Source organism: Cnephaeus nilssonii (assembly GCF_951640355.1).
Source record: "Cnephaeus nilssonii genome assembly, chromosome: 3".
Classification (NCBI taxonomy): domain Eukaryota; kingdom Metazoa; phylum Chordata; class Mammalia; order Chiroptera; family Vespertilionidae; genus Cnephaeus; species Cnephaeus nilssonii.
Genome location: NC_137074.1, coordinates 43,102,470 through 43,123,845, shown reverse-complemented (window position 1 = coordinate 43,123,845; position 21,376 = coordinate 43,102,470). Strand labels below are relative to the sequence as shown.

The following is a 21,376-nucleotide window of genomic DNA, read 5'->3' as shown; positions in this document are numbered from 1 at the left end:
AGAGGGATAGAGAGTTAGAAACATCGATGAGAGAGAAACATCCATCAGCTGCCTCCTGCACACCCCCTACTGGGGATGTGCCCGCAACCAAGGTACATGCCCTAGCCCGGAATCGAACCTGGGACCCTTGAGTCCGCAGGCCGACACTCTATCCACTGAGTCAAACCGGTTTCGGCCCAACTAATTTTTTAATTTTTCCAAGGCAAGCTTTCTTGCCTAAAGAGATTTTTATTTCTGGGGCTTTTGGGAATTCCTTCAGAAAAGTGTTTTCAGGAAAGCGTAAGAGTGTGGTCAGTGTGGGTTACTGGGAACATCCCGGCTCCATCCAGTAACACGTGGTGAGATGTGTCCCAGATACTGACTAGCGCTCACTGCCCAGCAAGCCGAACACTAGACAAAGCATCTCTTAACCTTGGTGTGAATCTCCGTAAATGTTTTCAGGCAGCATTGAGCCGGTATACCTGACCTTGGACTCTGTTCTAAAGAAGTTATTAGCACACATCTGCGTCATGTTTGGGGGTGGGGGGAAATGATAGCTAGCTTGAGCACGCCTTGGAACTCAAAACTTGAAATCAAAGAAGTGTGAGTCAGGGCCATGCCTGCTTTACTTCCTGTCTGGATACCATGCATCAAGGTTAAATTAGGTGGAATTTCACGGCTGTCATTGGGTTTAGACATTAGTGGAGTCAATGTTGCCAACAGTGGGTCTGAGAGAAATGGATACTTTCATTTTTAGCCTGACTCAGCCATGTTGAGCAGTATAATATGAACCTACCTTTGCTCATTGACTCTCACAGAACATGAGAACTTTCTTCTTGCGCACACTCACAGTTGCTTCATTGTGGGTTATTTCTGTCCCCGACTCCGTCGTCTTTTTGGATGTGAATGAGGTGGTTCCTCTTTCTGTAGAAGTTCTTCCCCCCAATCAGAAATGTGGGGGATGTTACCAGTTCCTGCAAAAGCAGGTGGGAACTAGAAAGCCAGAACTGAGTGTGACACCGAGGCAGCACGGGCAGCTTGGCTTAGTCGCGGGGCAGTGTGTCTTATGAAGGCAGAGCAAAGGACCCTTTGGAAGGCTCATCCAGGTTTGTCAATGCTTAGTGTTACCCCAGGGACGATCCAACGGAGACTCGTGAAATAAGTCCGTCTAGGAATACAGATGTCTCTCTTCTGGGCTGTCTTCCAGAGAAATACAGCTGGTGGTTGAAAGCAGCGATGTCTTTCCAATCAAGAGGGCATTTGGTTGATCCAACCCAATTTTCTCTGGCAAAGAGAGAACAAAGTAACGGTTATATTTAGTTCCTAAGCCTGAGAATAAGAGTAGTAGTTTATTTTGCACATTATTAGGATCAAACCCTCCCCCTGCCAACACAGTGACCATGGTGGGGGGCTTTATTTAACCTTCAGTGATACAGATGAAGGTCCATCAACCTCAGCCTCCGAGAGAAAAGAAAACAAATTGGAAAACTGAAAGCCTGTTTTGATTTGGACAGAAAAAGTGAAACTTCTGCCCAGTCACATGCCATGCAATTCACCCATTTAAAGTGTTCAATTTACTCTGGTCAATGTGGCTTAGTTGGTTGGGCATCGTCCTGTGCACTAAAGGGTTGCTGGTTTGATTCCTGATTAGGGCACATGCCCGGGTTTCAGGCTTGACCCCCAGTGGGGGGCGTGCAGGATGCAGTCAATCAATCGATGATTGATGGATGTTTCTCTCTATCTCTCCCTTCCTTTCTCTCTCAAAATCTATTTAAAAATCTTAAAAAACAGTAAAGTGTACAATTCACTGTTTTTTTGTATATTCACAGATATGTGCAATTATCATCAGTCACTTTTAGAAATTAAAAACTTTATTATTATTTATTGCTTTTAACGAGAGACAGGAAGTGGGAGAGAGAAACATCAATTTACTGTTCCACTTATTTATGCATTCATTGGTTGATATTTGCATGTCCCCTGACCCAGGATCGAACCTGAAACCTTAGGGCCGTGGTCGGCAAACTGCGGCTCGCGAGCCACATGCGGCTCTTTGGCCCTTGAGTGTGGCTCTTCCACAAAATACCACGGCCTGGGCGAGTCTATTTTGAAGAAGTGGCGTTAGAAGAAGTTTAAGTTAAAAAAATTTGGCTCACAAAAGAAATTTCAATCGTTGTACTGTTGATATTTGGCTCTGTTGACTAATGAGTTTGCCGACCACTGCCTTAGGGTATTGGGACAATGCTCTACCAACTGAGCTACCTGGCCAGGGCCTAACATTTTTGTAACCTCAGAAAGCAACCCAGTACCCTTTAGCTATTGCACCCCAATCTCTCTACCTTTCCCCATACCCCATCCATATGCAACCACTAGTTTGTTTCTTGTCTCTATAGATTAAACTGTTCTAAACATTTCATATTAATGGAATCACATAATATGTGGATTTGTATGTGTATGTGTGACTGGCTTCTTTCACTTACCAAATGTTTTCAAGATTTATCTTTATTGTAGCATATGGAACCATGTTTGTTAACTAAAGTGTATTTAATTAGCAAAAAAAAAAAAAAATTCCTGTTTGAAATAAAGATGGCAAAATATCTCTCTGGTCAACATTCTAATTACAAGACAAAGTATGGTTATTTTCCATTTTTTTAAATTGAAATTAAAATAAATGTTTATTTCTTTCTATATTTATTTTTTTCAGATTTGGGCTGCTTTTGGTTATAAGACTGCCCTGGAAATTTGTTTTCCTGAATAGATGCCTCTTGTCTTTTCAAATCAGCTAGCTTGCAGATCTTAGAATTTTGTGTCCAAAAGGAATGCTAGACTAGCTTAGTCTCTAAGGAATGACTTTAACATGAGAAAACTGATGCCCTAACTAGTTTGTTTTACCTTGTTAATGACAGAGCCAGAACCAAATCAAGTTCTATGGCCAGAATAAAGCACTGCCACCTGTATACTGGTCAATAAAATTTCCTTTTTTCCAAAATGATGGAAGGAAAGGAATTAGTGCTTTATATCAAATCTCATGCTAAGTGATTTTAATTGTATTATTTTATTTAGTCTTCATAACAACCCTATGAGAGCAATACTATTAGCCCAACTTATCATTAACATCACCAACAATGACTAATTTTTTAGCATTTACTATGTGCCAGGTAATGCTTTAGATACTTCATAGACATTATCTCTAATTCTCACAACAGTCCTGACAGGAGGGCTGGGGTTAGGGTGAGTCAAGTGAGATACTCATGAGGTACAAAATGTAAAGGAGGAAGGGACACCAAGAGAAATTATATTTATGGTTTTTAGTGCAATAAAAATGACATTTTATTTTTCACGATATTTAAAACAATATTTAAATTATGCTTTCATATATTTTATATTTTAATATAAACGATAATATGCATACCATTAATAAGGCATACTAAAAAGCATTATTCTAACAACACATAAGTTATATGTATGAATAATATTCTAATGCAATGTTTTTAAAATATGAAAATCAATGCAAATAAGTCCACAATGGACAAAATATCAACATTTTAAATAAAGATAGACTAGTCTTGGCTAGTGTGGCTCAGTTGGTTGGAGCATCATCCACCAAAGGTCCCGGACAGGGCACACATCTAGATTGCAGGTTTGGTCCCAGTTAGGGACCCTTCCTCTCTCTAAAATCAATAAACTTATTTTCGGGTAAGGATTAAGAAGAAAAAGAGTATTAATTAAAGACAGACTTTTGTTTGGTTTACCACTCTGTGTTATTGTACAATAAGAAAAGCCATCTTTTTATTTTTTTAATCTTGTATTCAGTCCTTTAAGAAAAGCCATTTCTGATCAAGCAGCTTCTTGGGCCCATGCCACTTTCATTTCCTTGCTGGATGGTTTATGGGGGTTGACAGTAGTGTGTGAACAGATTGAATAGTGGGAAGGATTATATCTGTAGTCATGTTTGTTGTTTTTTTTTTTTATTGTAGAGCTTTTATGAACTTTCCACACTTGGTTGAAAACACTACCCATATAGTGTTTTTCTTTTACTTCAGGCTCAATTTGCCTCTGGAAGCACTGCCTAACAGATTGCCATTATTATGATAACTTTACACATGGGAAACTGAGGCCCAGAGAGGTCAGGTAATTTAAACACCAGAGGTCACATAGCTAGTAGGCCATGGAGTTGGACGCCTTCAAAATCCATGCTCTTTCTAAAATCATGTTATATTTTTGTTTAAGACATTAGACCATTTTTCTCTAAAGAGGCAGATAGTAAATGTTTTCAGCTTTTTGTCCATTGGTCCCTCAACTCTGCCTTATAGTAGGGAAGCAGCTATACATTATACATATATGGGCATGTCTGGATTTGGCCCACGGGGTGACCATGCATCTGATTATAACAAAGTATTTCAGGCACAAATATGTTATCTTTGAAGATGTTATGGCCAGATTTCCCTGATATCCTACTTGGATATGCTTCTTTTAATATAACAGAAGGGAAGGCAATAAATGATAATCAGTTCTACATAGGAGTCTGAATTCCTCATTGGATGGGAGACATCACCCATCTCATTGTAATTTTCCACTTGTCAACAGGCAATGGTATTTCAGGAATTGAATTTCAAAGTAGTCTGCAAAGGAAAGGCAAAGTTTCTCCTGTTTCGCATAAACTCTAATAGAAGAGGTTAAGGTGTAGAAACCAGTTTAACATGTTTTGTGGTTACTCTGGCTCTGTTAAAACTTGACTTTGTAACAATATAAAAAAAATAACCAAAAAGAGGTTTGCTTTCTGAAGGCATACAAAAAATTTATCATTTTAGTAATACCAACATAAAGTAGAACTTAAAAAATGTATTTATGTGGGTGAAGCAATTTAACAAATTTGCTATTTGCAAATATCTACCATATTGCTTGCATGCTCTCCAGATTGCGTGAGAATTTAGGATCCAATAAGACAAGTTCCTATGGAAGGTACTGGTAATATTGAAAAAAAATAAGAAAAAGAAAAAAGTAGCATAGTAACTGCCCTCTAGGAGCTTGAACTAATTTGTAACATTGTTATTGGTGGAAGTGGGGTTCATGGGGTACCACTGGAATAAGCATTTCCAGAGACCCCCATGGAAGGATGAGATATGGTAGAAAGCTTTATTTGCATAGAATTATATTCCTGGGTTTCCCTTAATCTAGTCATAGAAGTGTAGCTGAGGTTTCAGTAAAGCTAGAAGCAAAGCCAGTGTCCAGAGTTTCCTTTCTATGTTGGAGCTGGGTCCAGTTCAGTATCAGGCTAGTGACAGTCCATCAGTCCACTTCCTGTGGGATGTGCATGGCCTTGGGCCTCACGGGAGAATGCAGGAGAGTGAGCCCCAAGCAGCAAGAGTCCCAAGGATTCCCAAAGCACAAGACATTGAATTCCGTTGTTTAGGGGATTACCAGTAAATATGCCAAATTTCTGCGCACTTGCAGTGGCCACACCCATTCTGGCCAATGACCTTTGTTCTCAGGTGTGTGACAACAAGTACCTTCGCAAGTTCCCCCAACTTTACCAGGCATGCATCTATCTTCTCTTTGTCTAGTCCCCTCTCCCATTGTTTTGCAGAGAGCATGCCTATACTGTCTGGCCTTTCCTTTGCTCCTTTCGTATTATTAATAACTAGAGGCCTGGTGCATGAAATTCGTGCATGGGTAGGGTCCCTAGGCCTGCCTGGTGATCAGGGCCGATCTGTGGGGTGACTGGCAGGGCAATTGGGGGTCCCCTGCTGGCACCCGCCCTGGCTGGCCTGGGGCCTGCAGGCTGGGGGCAGCTCCTGCTTTGAGTGTCTGCCCTCTGGTGGTCAGTGCATGTCATAGCGACCGGTCATTCCACCGGTTGTTCTGCCATTCGGTCGATTTGCACATTAGGCTTTTATTATATAGGATTAGCTAATTACAATGGTATCCACATAGTCCAAAGTAAGGTAAATTTAATGTTTCCTTAAATGTTATTAATTCTGAGAGGAAAAGGTTAATACTCTTAGGCAATTAAACTAAAAACATCAGAAATGGGATGCCTGACCCATTTTTGTTTGCACATTATCTTCCAGACCTTCTCATCTGCAGTTATATATGTACTAGAGGCCCAGTGCATGATTTAATCATGCACCTGGTGTACCAGCTGGCTGGCTGTCCGCTGGTGCACCAGGCCTTCCGAAAGCCTCCGGCGCGGTGGAGGCTTTCGAAAGGCCTTGTGCCGGAGCAGACAGACAGACAGCTCCCCCACTTTGGCTTTTGATCGCGGGGGAGCTGGCTGTCTATCCGCTGGTGCACCAGGCCTTCCGAAAGCCTCCGGCGCGGTGGAGGCTTTCGAAAGGCCTTGTGCCGGAGCAGACAGACAGACAGCTCCCCCGCTTTGGCTTTTGATCGCGGGGGAGCTGGCTGTCTATCCGCTGGTGCACCAGGCCTTTCGAAAGCCTCTGGCGCAGCCATGGCTCAGCGTCCTGCTGGCCCAATCAGCTACCCCGGCCACCCTGAGTCCCGCCCCCTGCGCCTCCTGCTGGCCCAATCGTGGGCGTAGCGGAGTGATGGTAATTTACATATTACCATTTTATTATGTAGGATTTTTGCAGATATTTTACATAGTTTGTTATAAGGCATGTGCCATTTCATACTCCATTTATTTTATAAACATTATATCATACTGTCTTTGTAGTATTCATATGGATCATTCTGAATGGTTGGATAATGTGTTAACAGGTTGATATTTATTTATTTAGGAAACATTCATTGATGCCAACTCTGAGCCAGGCCCTGTTCTTGGCACTGGGAATACAACAGTAGATAAACAGACAAATAGATCTGTTATCTTGGATCTTCTAAGCTAGAGGGGGAAGTTATTTCAGAATAAAGAAAGAATGCTTCAGGTATGTGATAGGAGAAAAGCCAGTAACATTTAAGGTGAAACAGTCTCTGAATTGGAATTCAATACAAGAATATTGTTCAAAGTCAGGTCATCATTTAGGCCAAGGAATTCATTTACAGATATGCATGAATGTAGGAAATATATTAGTCATTATTAGCCCTTCTTGGAAAGACAGCAAGAGCTTTTCACCCAGGGGTGAGTGGAGAAGCCTGGGGAAGGGACCCACTGTAAGCAATGGCTGTGTACACTGCAGAAGTACAACTGCATAACCGGGGAACTGTGGTTCCCGAAGATAATTGCTATACGCAGCTCATTCTCATTATTCATGGTAGTTATGTTCTATAAAGTCACTGCGAACGCTTGATTAGCAAATACTGGACCATAATTCCCAGGGGAAATAGAGGGTTAGGTTCCCAAGAGCCTCTGGTTACATTTGTGTTGACTGTTCAATACATAATCTTATTTATGTATATATTTCTGTTTGAAGACAGCTTATTTAATATGTATTTTGATTTATTAGCAGTGATCCTCATGCCCAATAGCACTATAAGTCATGCCAGCATAAAGCTTATCTAACCTATATATTTCTCTGAACGGCATATTGAATTTAAGAACACCAGACAGTATGTAAGGACTATACTTTGAGGCCATTCTAAACAGAAAGATTCGTCCAACAAAGCACAAGAAGCAAAACAAACAAACAAACAAGCGTGGCAGTAAATAGACAGTGAAAAGATATTTTTTATGAGAGGTGAAGTGAGAAGGCAGAGTGTTATGGTGTTGATTTCAGCTGAGAGTGGATGTGTGGGCCCACTTCTTTTTTTTTTTTTTGCCACTCTGCACATGTCCGTGAATAACCACAAAAGCACTTCGAGTATTGACTTTGGGGGTTACAAATAAATTTAGTGAGTAGGTGAATCCACAAATAACAAGGAATGACTATTTTTGACAACGGGAACAAAAAGTGTATGTTTGTATGTGTTTATGGCTGGGGAAGGAGTCAAGGAGAGTAAGAAAGGCAATGTAAGTGCCCTAATTTTCTCATCTTTCTTGGTAGGGAATGAGGAGATAGAACAGATGCAGTAAATAGAACAGGAACTCTCTGTGATTGATACACCAATACCAAGGCTTAAATATTTATTTTTAAACTATAAGAGGAATCACCAGATGAACTAAAAATAATTTTATAACTAATAAAAATCAGGAGGTAGAAGTCAGGTGAGTGGGAGAAGTATTGAGTGTGTTAATGCCCTCATCATGTGTAACAGAGGGTCACTAGATGTCTCATGTGTGACAGAGGATCACTAGATATTGTCTCAAGTTACCAAAGCAAGGACTGGAGCTGAATAAAGAAATAAACTGTTTGACAAAGGTCAGCAACAGGCTACATGGCAGAAGTCAGTAATATGCTCCACAACAGTCTGAGGTACAGTTTCCTGAGGCCCCAAAAATCCTTGCTAGGGGTTCATATCAGTGGATAATTAAGTCTGAATACATATACCTAAGTCTGGAGTAATTCTGCATGTAGTCTACTTGTGGCCTATAGTCCACACATTTAGATTCCATGAAATTGAGATGTAAATATTTCATATCTACACTAATAAAAGAGAAATATGCAAATTGACCATCACTTTGCAACGCCCACCAGCCAATCAGGAGTAAGTATGCAAATTAACCCAACAAAGATAGTGGGTTAATTTGCATATGCAGGTACTGAGTGCCCGGGGATGGGGCGGCCGCTTGTGCATGCGCCGGCACCAAGTGGTCTGGGTCCCGGGGATGGGCGTCCTCAGGACCCAGGCTGCTCTGAGCCTGTAGGCCTGCGCATAGGCTCGGAGCGGCAGGGGTCCCAGAATGACCCCTGGCCACTCCGGGCCTACGCACACATATGCCGAGCAGCTGGGGGCGGGGCGGGAATGCGGTGGATGTTCCTGCCCTGTGGCTGCTTGCGCGCACGCTGGCGCCAAGCGGCCTGCATCCCAGGGACATGCGTCCTCGGGAGCCAGGACATTCTGAGCCTGTAGGCCCACGCATAGGCCCAGAGTGGCTGGGGTCCTAAAACGCCCCCGGCCACTCTGGGCTTATGCTCACAGGCGCCGAGCGGCTGGGGGCGGGGCGGGAACATCCCTGGGACCCAGGTGCTCTGAGCCAGCGCGCGCACAAGCAGCTAGGGGCGGGGCGTGAACATCCCCCACAGTGAGCGAGCAGACAGCAGGGCCCTGCTTGCCCCTGGCCATGGCAGCGAGGGGCAAGCAGTCCCCCGCAGGGCCCCCCCAGAGAGCAGACACCAGGGCCTATGGTGGCGTCAAGCAGGCAGGACTGCAGACAGCGGAGAACCATGGGGAGCAGGCCTAAGCCATCAGTAGGACATCCCCTGAGGGCTCCCAGATTGGAGAGGGTACAGGTTGGGCTGAGGGACCCCATCCCCCCGTGCATGAATTTCATGCACCGAGCCCCTAGTACAGTTATAAAGGTTAACACCAAAAGAATTAAAGCAGGCTATAAACTTCCAAGTATGAGAAAGAATACATAAATGAGAACAACAAAGAGAGACAGGGCAATCCATGTAGCAAACAATAGCTTTAGAAACCAAGAAAGCATTGAAATCAGAAAATGTGGCATTACAGTGTTAAGTCCAGTTGTGTCAGTTTGGGACCTCCAGGAAGAAGATACCAAGATGGGATTGGACATGCAAAGGATCTACTACAGGAAATGTGTGTGGAGGATAGAGGAGGTAAAGGATCTACTACAGGAAATGTGTGTGAAGGATAAAGGAGGTAAAGGATCTACTACAGGAAATGTGTGTGGAGGATGCAGATCTGGTACCTGGGAAAGGTGGGGGGAAAGGAAGGATCGGTAGGATGAGCTTCAGCACAGGTCTGAGCATATTACAGCCAGGCTGATGCGGAGTCCCTGAGCCAAAGTTGGCTCTTACTTGAATCCTACACGAGGCAGGAATGGCCTGCTGGCCTGGCTCCAGCACCCCACAGTGGTTGGTAGCTGGCTGAGAGCAGCCTGGGTGAGCAATGGCTTCAGTGTGAATGTGGGGTGGCTGGAGGCACTGTCAACTTAACTGTGCTCCCTGAAGAAGGTTCTCTTGAAGGCAGATCTGAGTAAGGCACTTCTGTGGCCTTCACACCAATTATATCTGTTATGCCAATAAATCTGAACTCACCTATTTAAAAAAAAAAAAAGACTCTCAGCCCAGCCGGTGTTGCTCAGTGGTTGAGCATTGATCTATGAACCAGGAGGTCACGGATTGATTCCCAGTCAGGGCACATGCCTGTGTTGCAGGCTCCATCCCCAGTGTGGGGCGTGCAGGAGGCAGCCGATTGATGATTCTCTATCATCATTGATGTTTCTATCTCTCTCTCTCCCTCTCCCTTCCTCTCAGAAATCAATAAAAATATACTTAATAAAATAAAATAAAGGCTCTCAGATTGAGTCATAAAATAAAATCTAAATAGATGCTATATATAAGATCCCTTATGGTTTCAAAGGTTTTAAAAGGATAAACACATACCAGGCAAATGTTAACGAAAAGAAAAAAATCAAGTTATGGCTTCACTGTCATCCCGTACATGCAAGGCAAACAAAACACAAAATGAAAAAGGATATAATTCCTGAAACATTAATTTCATTAGTGCCTGACTCTCCCTTGGAAATGCCACCTGACACGGAAGCTCGGATAGAGCAGACTCTTGTTGAATGAACTGTACATTTCCTCTAAGGATGGGAGATAATGTATGTAAAGCTGTTGTAGTATTCAGTACTGAAGAGAGGAACTAGGAAATCTGTTGCTCACTCAGTACTTGCAATGGACTTTTCCAGATCACAATGCCAATATAAAAACAACTATGACATGTAAAAGTATTTGAAATCAGAGTGGTTCTATGAAATGAAAAATAAAAACCATTTGTACTGCTCTTTTTGCCTTTCACTAACTTTCCATTTTTAAGGACTTGTAGAGACTCAGCAAGTCCAGGAGGTTGGTTGAGCCATTCCACAGCCATGAAAGGTCGCAGTTGCTACTGAAAAACAACTCCGGCACAAACGTCACGAATCTTCTCTGAGCCTCCCAAGGACTCAGATACGTGACTTTTGACACACTGGCTTAACATTACTCATTTGGGTCGAAACGAACATACATAACTAACAGCTCCCTCCTTTGGGAAGGGATCTCTGTCTCCCCCAGTGTGAACTCATTCGTAACTATCTCCACGGCATTCCTCTCTTGGGCAGGCAGATGACAAGTGAAAGACAACATGATTTCCCCAGGCTACCTGGTGAGTCAGTCGCACAGCCAGGAACAAAACCGAGAGGCTCAGCCCTACTTACCCTGTGACACCTGTTCAATAAAGCGACTAAACAAGTATTTACTCTGGGACTTGCTCTACAAGCACCAGACAAGTTTCAGTCCATGTGTTCCAGGAGCATGCAATCCACAGGAAGAGAAGAATGAAAGGGGCCAACAGGTGGAGAACATGTTTACATAGATGAATAAGTTCTGACATCTAATGCACAGAGCAGTGTCTATAGTTAACATTACTGTATTGTATACTTGAAATTTGCTAAGAGAGATCTTAAAGCTTATCGCCACACACACACACACACACACAGACAAAGGTAACTATGTGAGGTGAAGGATGTGTTAACAAATAACCTGATTGTGATAATCATATCTCAATATATACACATGTCAAATTATCACTTTATACACCCTAAACTTACACAATGTTATTTATCAATAGAGTTGGGGGGTGGGGGGAACAAAGATAGTATATTGTGAGCATGACCCACTGCACATGCTACTTGACAGTGAAGAGTAAATGGAGGAATGTGTGAGTTTGGGGCTCACTATTTTCCAGGGTGGGGTATTTCCAAGCCTTCTTAATTTTTAACCTTCTATTTGAGCTCTCGCTCATTCTATTTTGGAACTTCACTCATGAGTACCAGAGCCTTTGCAAGAAGTTTCAAATAAAAGTCTACATGTATGGACCCAGGTTATTAAGAAAGGGTATAGTCCCAGGAAGAAGATTACTCTGAGGCCCAGACTCAAGGAGCAGAAATTTCTGGTTGTGCAAGTGTAGATTCCCTGAGAAATGGGGCCCAGGGAAAATGGTTTCTAAATTCCTATTGGAGGAAGTCAGAACAGATGTTTCCCAAGTCCCTCTTGTCTTCTGTTGGCCAATTGCAGGTCAGCAGTCTTCTCCTTCTGCTCCGTCCCCCCAAGAATGGCCATCACAGGGTGTGGCCTCCTCTCCTGAATATTCTTTTTTTTTTAAAAAATATATTTCATTGATTTTTTACAGAGAGGAAGGGAGACGGAGAGAGAGTTAGAAACATCGATGAGAGAGAAACATCAATCAGCTGCCTCCTGCACACCTCCTACTGGGGATGTGCCCACAACCAAGGTACATGCCCTTGACCGGAATTGAACCTGGGACCCTTGAGTCCGCAGGCCAACACTCTATCCACTGAGACAAACCAGCCAGGGCTATTCTTTTTTTTTTTTTTTTTTAATATATTTTTATTGACTTCAGATAGGAAGGGAGAGGAAGAGAGAGAGATAGAAACATCAATGATGAGAGAGAATCATTGATCAGCTGCCTCCTGCATGCCCCCTTCTGGGGATCGAACCAACAACCCGGGCATGTGCCCTTGAACAGAATTGAACCCAGGGCCCTTCACTCCGCAGGCAGACGCTCTATCCACTGAGCCAGGCAATATTATTTCTTTTCTTTCTTTTTTTTTTTTTTAAATCCTCACCTGATTTTTAGAGAAAGTGGAAGAGAAGGGGAAGACAGAGAGAAATACATTGATTGGTTGCCTTCTGCACACATCCAGACCAGGGTCCGGGCTGGGGAGGAGCCTGCAACCGAGATACTTGCCCTTGACCGGAATCAAATCTGGGACCTTACAGTCTGCAGGCCGATGCTCTATCCACTGAGCAAACCAGCTAGGACTCTCCTGAATATCCTAACAGACCATCTCCAACTTGCAGCTGGGGATTGTTTGCTGCTCCTCTTCACCTCCTACTCGGCTGTTCTCTCTCAGCCAAGCAGCATGTGGGAAAGTGGGTCAAACAGGTTTTAACTAATTCTTATAATTAAAAATGCAATAGTCTTCACAATCATTGTATTATTGTGTCTGGATACCAATGTTGAGCAGAGGTTTGCTTTTAACATTTTATTTTTATTTTTATTTTTTAAAAACATATATTTTATTGATTTTTTAACAGAGAGGAAGGGAGAGGGAGAGAGAGAGTTAGAAACATCGATTAGCTGCCTCCTGCACACCCCCCACTGGGGATGTCCCCACAACAGAGGTACATGCCCTTAACCGGAATCGAACCTGGGACCCTTCAGTCCGCAGGCCGACACTCTATCCACTGAGCCAAACCGGTTAGGGCTTAACTATTATTTGATCGTGGTTCTTAACCAAGACCTTATATAATGTTGCAAAAGTAACACTCTCTCTCAATACCCAAGGACCCCAAAGCCCTCCTTCCTTCCCACCACCCCTCTTACCTTGCAACTTGATCTTTAGTTTATTTCTAACTCCCTATTCAATCTCAATTAATTTAACATTGATACCAAACTTTTATCTAGCTTAGTGTCCATATCCCAATTTAGTCAATGGCCAATAATTTCTTTTATAGTATTTTTTCCTTATATTATAGGATGCAAACTAAGACCAGATATTGCATTTATTTATCCTTTTTCTTTGGTTTCCTTCAATCTAGAACATTTCTCCAGCCTTTGTCATTTATGACATTGACCTTTTAAAGAAATAGAATATTCCTCATTTTGTGTTTGTCTGATTTTTCCTCATGGTTAGTTTTGGGTTATGCATTCCCCACCAAAATACTGCATAGATGATGTTGTGTCCTTCTCAGTGCATTATAGCTAGAGGCACATGCTGTCCATCTACCCCTCATTGGTAATGTTCATTTGGATAACCTAGTCAAGGTGTTGTTCAGTTTTTCCACCATATATTACGACTTTGTCCCTAATCACTAATAAGCAATCTGTGGGAGCCATTTTAAGACCACACACATGCTCCTCCTCAGAACCCACCACCACTCAGCTCAGCATCCATTGATGATTCTTACCTAACCAGTCTTTGTTTTGATGATTGCAAAATGATTGATAGCAGCTCCAGCATTCACTCCACATTTACCAGTCGGCATTCAGCCTTATACTGGAAGTAAGAGTCCTCTTTTCGCCTCCATTTATTTGTTTGGAATCATGGATTCCTATTTTCTCCAAAGGCCTATACTTCATTAGTGTCCTTAATTATTTTGTGCTCAAATTATCCCAGATCTGGCGAGTGGAAGCCCCTTCCAGTTGGCTCCTGTATCCTTGTGACTTGTTTTTATTTATTTATTTATTATTATTATTATTTTAAAATATATTTTATTGATTTTTTACAGAGAGGAAGAGAGAGGGATAGAAAGTTAGAAACATCGATCAGCTGCCTCTTGCACACCTTCTACTGGGGATGTGCCCACAACCAAGGTACATGCCCTTGCCCGGAATCAAACCTGGGACCCTTCAGTCCGCAGGCCGATGCTCTATCCACTGAGCCAAACCGGTTTTGGCTGTGTCTTGCTTTTAAACATTACTTTACTTTCTGCCATGACAAGATGCTCCAGGTCCATCTATTCTGTCCCCCTCCCCATCCCTAACTTTTCCTCTAAGGCCATCCTTACAGCCTACTCAGCAAGATGAATGCTTGAAGGTGGTGCTTTCAGGAGCAAAGGAGCGGGTCCAACAACACCACTGTGGTCAACAGTTTTAGATGCCACTGGGCTCGTGGCAAGGCACATCACCTTCGCTGCTGCCGTCTTAGGCAGGTGCCCCAGACAAGGAAAGAGTAGCTTGGACCATGCAGCTTCAGTTATTGACTTCTCTACTGTGTGCTGGAATCAGTGCGGGATACACGAGATTATAAGACACCATTCCAAGGAGATTGCAGTCTAGCAGGATAGACACACATGTACATAAATACCCATAATACACCCCTGAAAGTATTTTCCTTGTGCTGTCAATGAGGTCCATAAAGGGGCTTGGGGAGTTCCAGGATGAGGGACAGTACTTATAGCTGGGAGAGTTTGAGAAGGCTTCAAGACTTTGGGATTAGACCTTGAAGAAGGTAGGATTTGGAAAGATGGTTTTCCTGGTGAAAAAGTCACTATGTATGAATTCTGAATCAGGTCTGACTTCGCAACATCCTGCAACTAGATCTAGCCTCTTGATAGCTAGGTGCGGTAAGGCACATAGAACTCCAGCAAGTGTAGGACTTGATGCTCCACTAAGTAAAGAACCGTCACGATGCCATCTAATTTTTATTTTCAGACACAGATGAAACATGTTCTTCATTCACCCGACTGAGCTTCCACAGTGCAGTGGTTGGTACGGGACTCCGTGTAAAGTTGATGCTCTACACAAGGAGAGACCCGACCTGTGCACAAGTCATCAACTCCACAGCTTTGGGGAACTTGAACGTGACCAAGAAAACCACCTTCATTATCCATGGATTCAGGCCAACCGGCTCCCCTCCCGTTTGGATAGGGGACTTAGTAGAGGGTTTGCTCTCCGTAGAGGACATGAACGTGATCGTTGTTGATTGGAATCGAGGAGCTACAACTATAATATACAACCATGCTGCTGATAAGACCAGAAAAGTAGCAACAGTCTTGAAGAAATTTATCGATCACATGTTGGTAAGGGAGCACTCTCTTAGATGATTCAGGGCTAGATTGAAACTGGCCCATTATCTGAAGAGTTAAAGCCAAGGAGTATCGGCAGTGAACAAGGGAACTGTTTTGCAGATCCACATAAGCCCCAGGGGAGGTAGAGGGAAAGCCCATAAGTATGGTTGTGCAGGTTGTTCACTGCACAAGGTGCCCACCAAAGGGAACATCATTGCCATTATAGACTTATATGTTTGTTAAAATAACGTTCCAGCGAATGACAGCAAAGTGTCCTCAGGAAGGGGCATATTTTTCTAACTCACGTAAAGGTGTCCTGTGGGAAGGACAGGTTCTGTCTAGGAGTTTCTTGGCTTCAATGATTGGATCTTCCTTAACGTCTATAGCTGTTCCTCTTCCTAGAAATGTCAAAAGTTTAGTGGCTAGATTGTCCAAAACCAAAACTGATACACATGGTCTGATGAGAGAATTCTGTGTAGGTATGATTTATGTCTTTAGAAGACTGACTAACTCTTTTTAAAAAATACTGTATATTTTTTATTGATTTCAGAGAGGAAGGGAGAGGAAGAGAGATAGAAACATCAATGATGAGAGAGAATCATTGACTGGCTGCCTCCTGCACACCCCCCGCGGGGGATCAAGCCTGCAACCCAGGATGTGCCTTTGACTCGAATCGAACCTGTGTCTGGTCAGTCTGCTGAGCCAAACCGGCTAGGGCAATTAAACAACTCTTAAATTTCACTTAGGGATCTCATGAATTGCCCCTTTTATTTATTTATTTTTTTTTAAAAAAGGGACTTGTATCAGAACTCTTTCAGAGTGAGTCACTGTGTCTAACAGTGGCATATGTTTTATAAGAGTTCCCCACCTAAGCCACAGCCCTGGAAAAGTAAATATTCAAACGACTCATGACAGGCTGTCCCAGCAGACTATGGTCAATGTGATCCACTCCTACCCTACTTTCCTTCCCTCGCCAGGGTAAATTTATCTAACTGAGCAAACATGAAGATAAAAAAAAGTTCATCGAAATGTATTGTTGCCCTTCGCCCCAACTGAGAAGGTTTTACAGATGTCTTGGCTTGGTTTCTAGAAGAAACATGAATGGAGACACCATGGCATAAAGGTTTAGGCACAGGATTGGAGTTGGACAGTGCTACTCTGACCCCTCCCTACTGCCTGGCCTTGGGCAGATCACTTTTACTCCAGGCCTCAGTTTTCTCATCTGTGTAATCAAATGAATAGCATTTACTTTGCAAGGGTGTAGTGACACTTAAGTGAGATAATGGATATAAGGTGCTTAGATGTGTTTCTCCAAAATCAACAGATAGGACAGTTCTCCAAATGTTGTCAACTCCTTGGCCCCCACAAATTATAATGATGGATCTCTTGAAATTCCAGACAAAAGGAGCGTCTCTTGACGACATTTACATGATTGGAGTAAGTCTAGGAGCCCACATATCTGGGTTTGTTGGAGAGGAGTACAATGGGAAGCTGGGGAGAATTACAGGTAAGGCTTCCTGTGAATGGACATGGGGTGGTGAGCCTGGGCAGGGTGTTCACTAGGGGAGCATGATGTAGGCAATCCAAGTCCTTGGCTTGAAAGCCAGATCTTCTTCCAATTATTTAACGTCCTCGTGTGCAAAAGGAAGACCATACCAATGTTGACCTCAGGTTATTAATTAATAAGATATATGCAAAGCAATTTTCAAATTGTAGAAAAGATTGGTGGTGACTTTATTTCTCGTATGGCTAGAAAAACAGCTATGTCTCTTGGGTATTTGATCTCTGTGCCTCAAGCAGATATCCTTCTTCCTTTCATTGAATCCAGAATAGCTTGAACTACATACCTAATAAATTTCTGTCCCCAGGCACAGCAGGAGTTTCACCATAGGAAAATGAGATGGGAATTTTGATGGCTTATGTTTACTCTCTGAATATTAGCTTTCAAGCTAAAACTGAATAGAAACGCTCAGCAACACAACAGGTCAAATCCCAAACAAACCTGTGTTGGGTTCTCTTGTCTAATATGCTAGTAACTTTCTTGGGCTACAAATGAAGGGCTGAAGGAGGCTTTCTCTTTCAGAAATTTAAGACTTCTTCCATTTATGCCTTTCCCAGAATTCATGCTCACATGGAGATAGCTATTTTAATTATAGGGAATCTGTAAGGTAGAATAAGGAGGTGGGGGGGGGGGGGGAGGTAAATGATGCAACTTAGGCCCTAAAAGTTTAGGAAGTAAACTTTTAGGGTCACAAGTCTGAATGTGTTGCTTAAGTTGACAGGTAGCCCTGGGCAAGTAATCCTCTCTCTCTCTCTCTCTCTCTCTCTCTCTCTCTCTCTCTCTCAAGTAATCCCTCCCCCCCCCCCCTCTCTCTCTCTCTCTCTCTCTCTCTCACACACACACACACACACACACACACACACACACACACACACCATTTGCTGGTACTTGAGGTCACATTCTTTTTACTTTTACCCTGAACCAGGTTGCCCTCATTTTCTTATTTGCCTGCTTTCTTAGGGAAGCAAAGTTCTTTTTATTTTTTAAAACTATTACTATGCTTTAGAAAACAACATGTTCTTACCTAAAAAATATTTTCTTTTCCCTTATGGGTACAAAGAACAGATGGCTTGAATTTGCTTGTGCTCCTTTGCTGATTTCCATGGTATACACACTCCCACCCGAATTCAAGCTACCAACCTGACATCACTGACCCAAAGTACGGGGAGAAATGAGCAAAATTTACTCCCCAGTACTAGTCCCAGACCACCACTGGCTTATTCTACTTAACCCCCAGTTACGCCCTTCAGCCTCCCAGCAAACCTGTTCCACAACTACTTTGAATGTGAATGCAATGTGACCTGGCCTCTGACCATGGAAATTCCCCCAGCTTGCCTTCCTTCCACTCTCGGCCCACGTGGGCCTGCTCTGTGACCTGGACTCAGCCATTGGTCCACAGCTCAGTTTTCTTTCTCCACCGACTCCCCCGAATTCTCCTGATTCCTCATCCTCTCTGAGCCCCAGGGTCAATCTCAGCTGTCCCTGAGAGCAGTTTCAGGGGTCAAGCATTTATTTCCCTCTTCCACTCATTTCCCACTGCCTTGCCTGAGTGGGCTTACTGGATTATGGAGTAGGAATCTGGCCTGCTACTCAAGGACACAATGCACTCCCACCTCCCAAGTATTGGATGGTTCTGCTTGTTAATTATCTAGGCCAAAATGGCTGCTTCATCTCCTCCCTGTCCCTCTCTTTCTTCTGCCCTTCCTTTTGCTTTTCCTGTCCAGGCACAGCTTCTACGTTTACTTTTTGTTAATTTCTTCAACACAAGATGGCCGAGCATGAATAGATTTTAAAATATTTCAAGTACCCACATCACTTGATAATACATTAAATTTAATACTCAATCCTTTTTATATATGTATATTTTATTGATTTTTTACAGAGAGGAAGAGAGAGGGATAGAGAGTTAGAAACATCGATGAGAGAGAAACATCGATCAGCTGCCTCTTGCACACCCCCTACTGGGGATGTTCCCGCAACCAAGGTACATGCCCTTGACCGGAATCGAACCTGGGACCCTTCAGTCCGCAGGCTGACGCTCTATCCACTGAGCCAAACCGGTTAGGGCAATACTCAATCCTTTTTAAATTAAAAAAAAATCATCACCAGAGGATATCTTTATTTATTTTAGAAAGAGAGGATGGGGGAGAGGAGAGAGAGAGAGAGAGAGAGAGAGAGAGAGGAGAAACATCTAAACATCTACTGGTTGCCTCCTGTAAGCACCCCCACTGGCAATAAACCCGAAACCTAGGTATGTGCCCTGACCAGAATCAACTGAGCCACACCGGCCAGGGCTATTCTTAGGTATTTGTTTATTTGTTTGTTTTTTGTGATACATAGTTCTCTTTATAGACTCTGGTTGTAGGAATGGCTAGTCTCAATCTTAAGTGCCTATAAAAGTCACCTTGGGGTGCTGATACAATATTAGCTTGCTGAATCAGAATCTCTGTGGTTGGGGTCCGGGAATTTACTGGGGTGTCCAATATAGTAGCCACTAGCCACATGTGATTTGAGCACATAAAATGTGGCTAATGCACATTGGCATGTGCTGTAAGAGCAAAATACACACTGGATCTTGAAGACTAGCTACCAAAAAATACTTAAAAATCTCAAATTTTTAATATTGATTACATGTTGAAATAATATTTAGGTATATTGGGTTAAATAAACTGGATTAAATAAAATGTATTATTAAAATTAATTTTCCTTGTTTTTTACTTTTTTAAAATGGCTGCTTGAGATTTTAAAAGTATATTTTAGCAGAAACCGGTTTGGCTCAGTGGAAAAGAGCGTCGGCCTGCGGACTCAAGGGTCCCAGGTTTGATTCCGGTCAAGGGCATGTACCTTGGTTGTGGGCACATCCCCAGTAGGGGGTGTGCAAGAGGCAGCTGATCAATGTTTCACTCTCATCGATGTTTCTAACTCTCTATCCCTCTCTCTTCCTCTCTGTAAAAAATCAATAAAAATATATACAAAAAAAATAAAAGTATATTTTAAAAGTGTGGCTCCCATTATATTTTTCTTGGGCAGCACTGCCTTAGAGAGTTCATGGTGACCTTGGGGATGAGAGTAAGAGGCAGGTCCCCGAAACTGCATGCAAAATGTTTGATGTCATCAAATTCTCAAACCAGTTAAATTCTGCAGTAAAAGACAGGGATCACTATCTAAACTCAATTCTGGTGATCTTAAGAGCAACAAGAAAGAGCTCAATTTTTCCATTTTGTCTCTATCCTACAATAATCTCAACATGTTCTGAATTCAGATCTAGGAGTCCTCTTATAAGTCTTCTGAAGTAGCTATTAATTCTACCTCCACTTTACAGATAAGGAACTGAGGTTCAGAGAGGTCAAGTAACCTGCCTGAGGTCACACAGCTGGTTGGCATTAGTTTTGGGGCTCCATGTTACATCTATCTGACTCCAGTGGTCTCTGCCCACACCAAGTACAGCTTACCTGTGATTTTTGGCTGACATTGTAAACTCATCATTTGCTATGGCTTATTGCTAAGGAGAGCATTATGTCCAAGTTTATTGTGACAGTCCCCATTTGTGCCTTGGGTCCTGGTGTAATTATTAACAGCGCCTTCATGACTCCTAAAATTGCCATGTTGGACTTTATATAGCAAGCCGATTTATCAGCCGTGGGTCTGGAGGCTGCTGTAAACTGGGCTCTCACTGTTCATTTTCTTACGCCGGAAGTGGTGCTGTCTTCTGTGCAGAGCAGGCTTCCCCAGCAAACTCTTTGCAAAGTTATGCATTTCTCTTTTTTTGTTGAGAGGATCCTGTGGACCTGGGTGCCTGGGTGTTCATCCATCTCCTCCCTCATCAGTTTCATTGGGAGCAGACAGAAAAATAAGAAAAGCTGGGGGTGAGGGTGGAGAAGGAGCTAAGGAAACAAAGCAGATAAAGATAAGCCTCAAGGAAGCAAGAGCATTGAGAGGGTAGAAATGGAGAAATTGAGGCTAGACCCAGGAAAGTTGAGGCAAATACACTATCACTTGGATTTTTATATGAAACACCAGGAAATGGGGAGATGTCATTTAACATGACATTCGTAGATAAAATCTTCCCTAAGTCCCTTGAAACGTTCTTCGCTCCCCAGGCTTCTAGTAAGCGGGGCCTGTTGGAACCTCTGGTGTTTGTTTTTGCTTGTTTTTTAGTTTAAAGTTTTTATTTTGTGGTTATAGCGTCATGGGAGCTGCTGTCTTGTTTTTACAGCTGTTTCATAATGATGGTGAG

General features: G+C 42.8%; 1 protein-coding gene across 2 annotated transcripts in view; it reads left to right on the top strand.

The window, feature by feature from the left end:
* Window positions 1-21,376, top strand: part of LIPH (lipase H) — a 44,085-nt gene that overhangs the window by 3,514 nt on the left and 19,195 nt on the right. The window contains exons 2-4 of one of the 2 annotated variants that reach the window (XM_079766753.1): window positions 14,298-14,382; window positions 15,223-15,590; window positions 16,977-17,085. In XM_079766753.1, the coding sequence (XP_079622879.1) occupies window positions 15,303-15,590; window positions 16,977-17,085 (397 nt within the window). In that variant the 5' untranslated portion in view covers window positions 14,298-14,382; window positions 15,223-15,302. The remainder of the gene's footprint in view (window positions 1-14,297; window positions 14,383-15,222; window positions 15,591-16,976; window positions 17,086-21,376) is intronic. The other variant, XM_079766752.1, reaches the window with a different exon arrangement.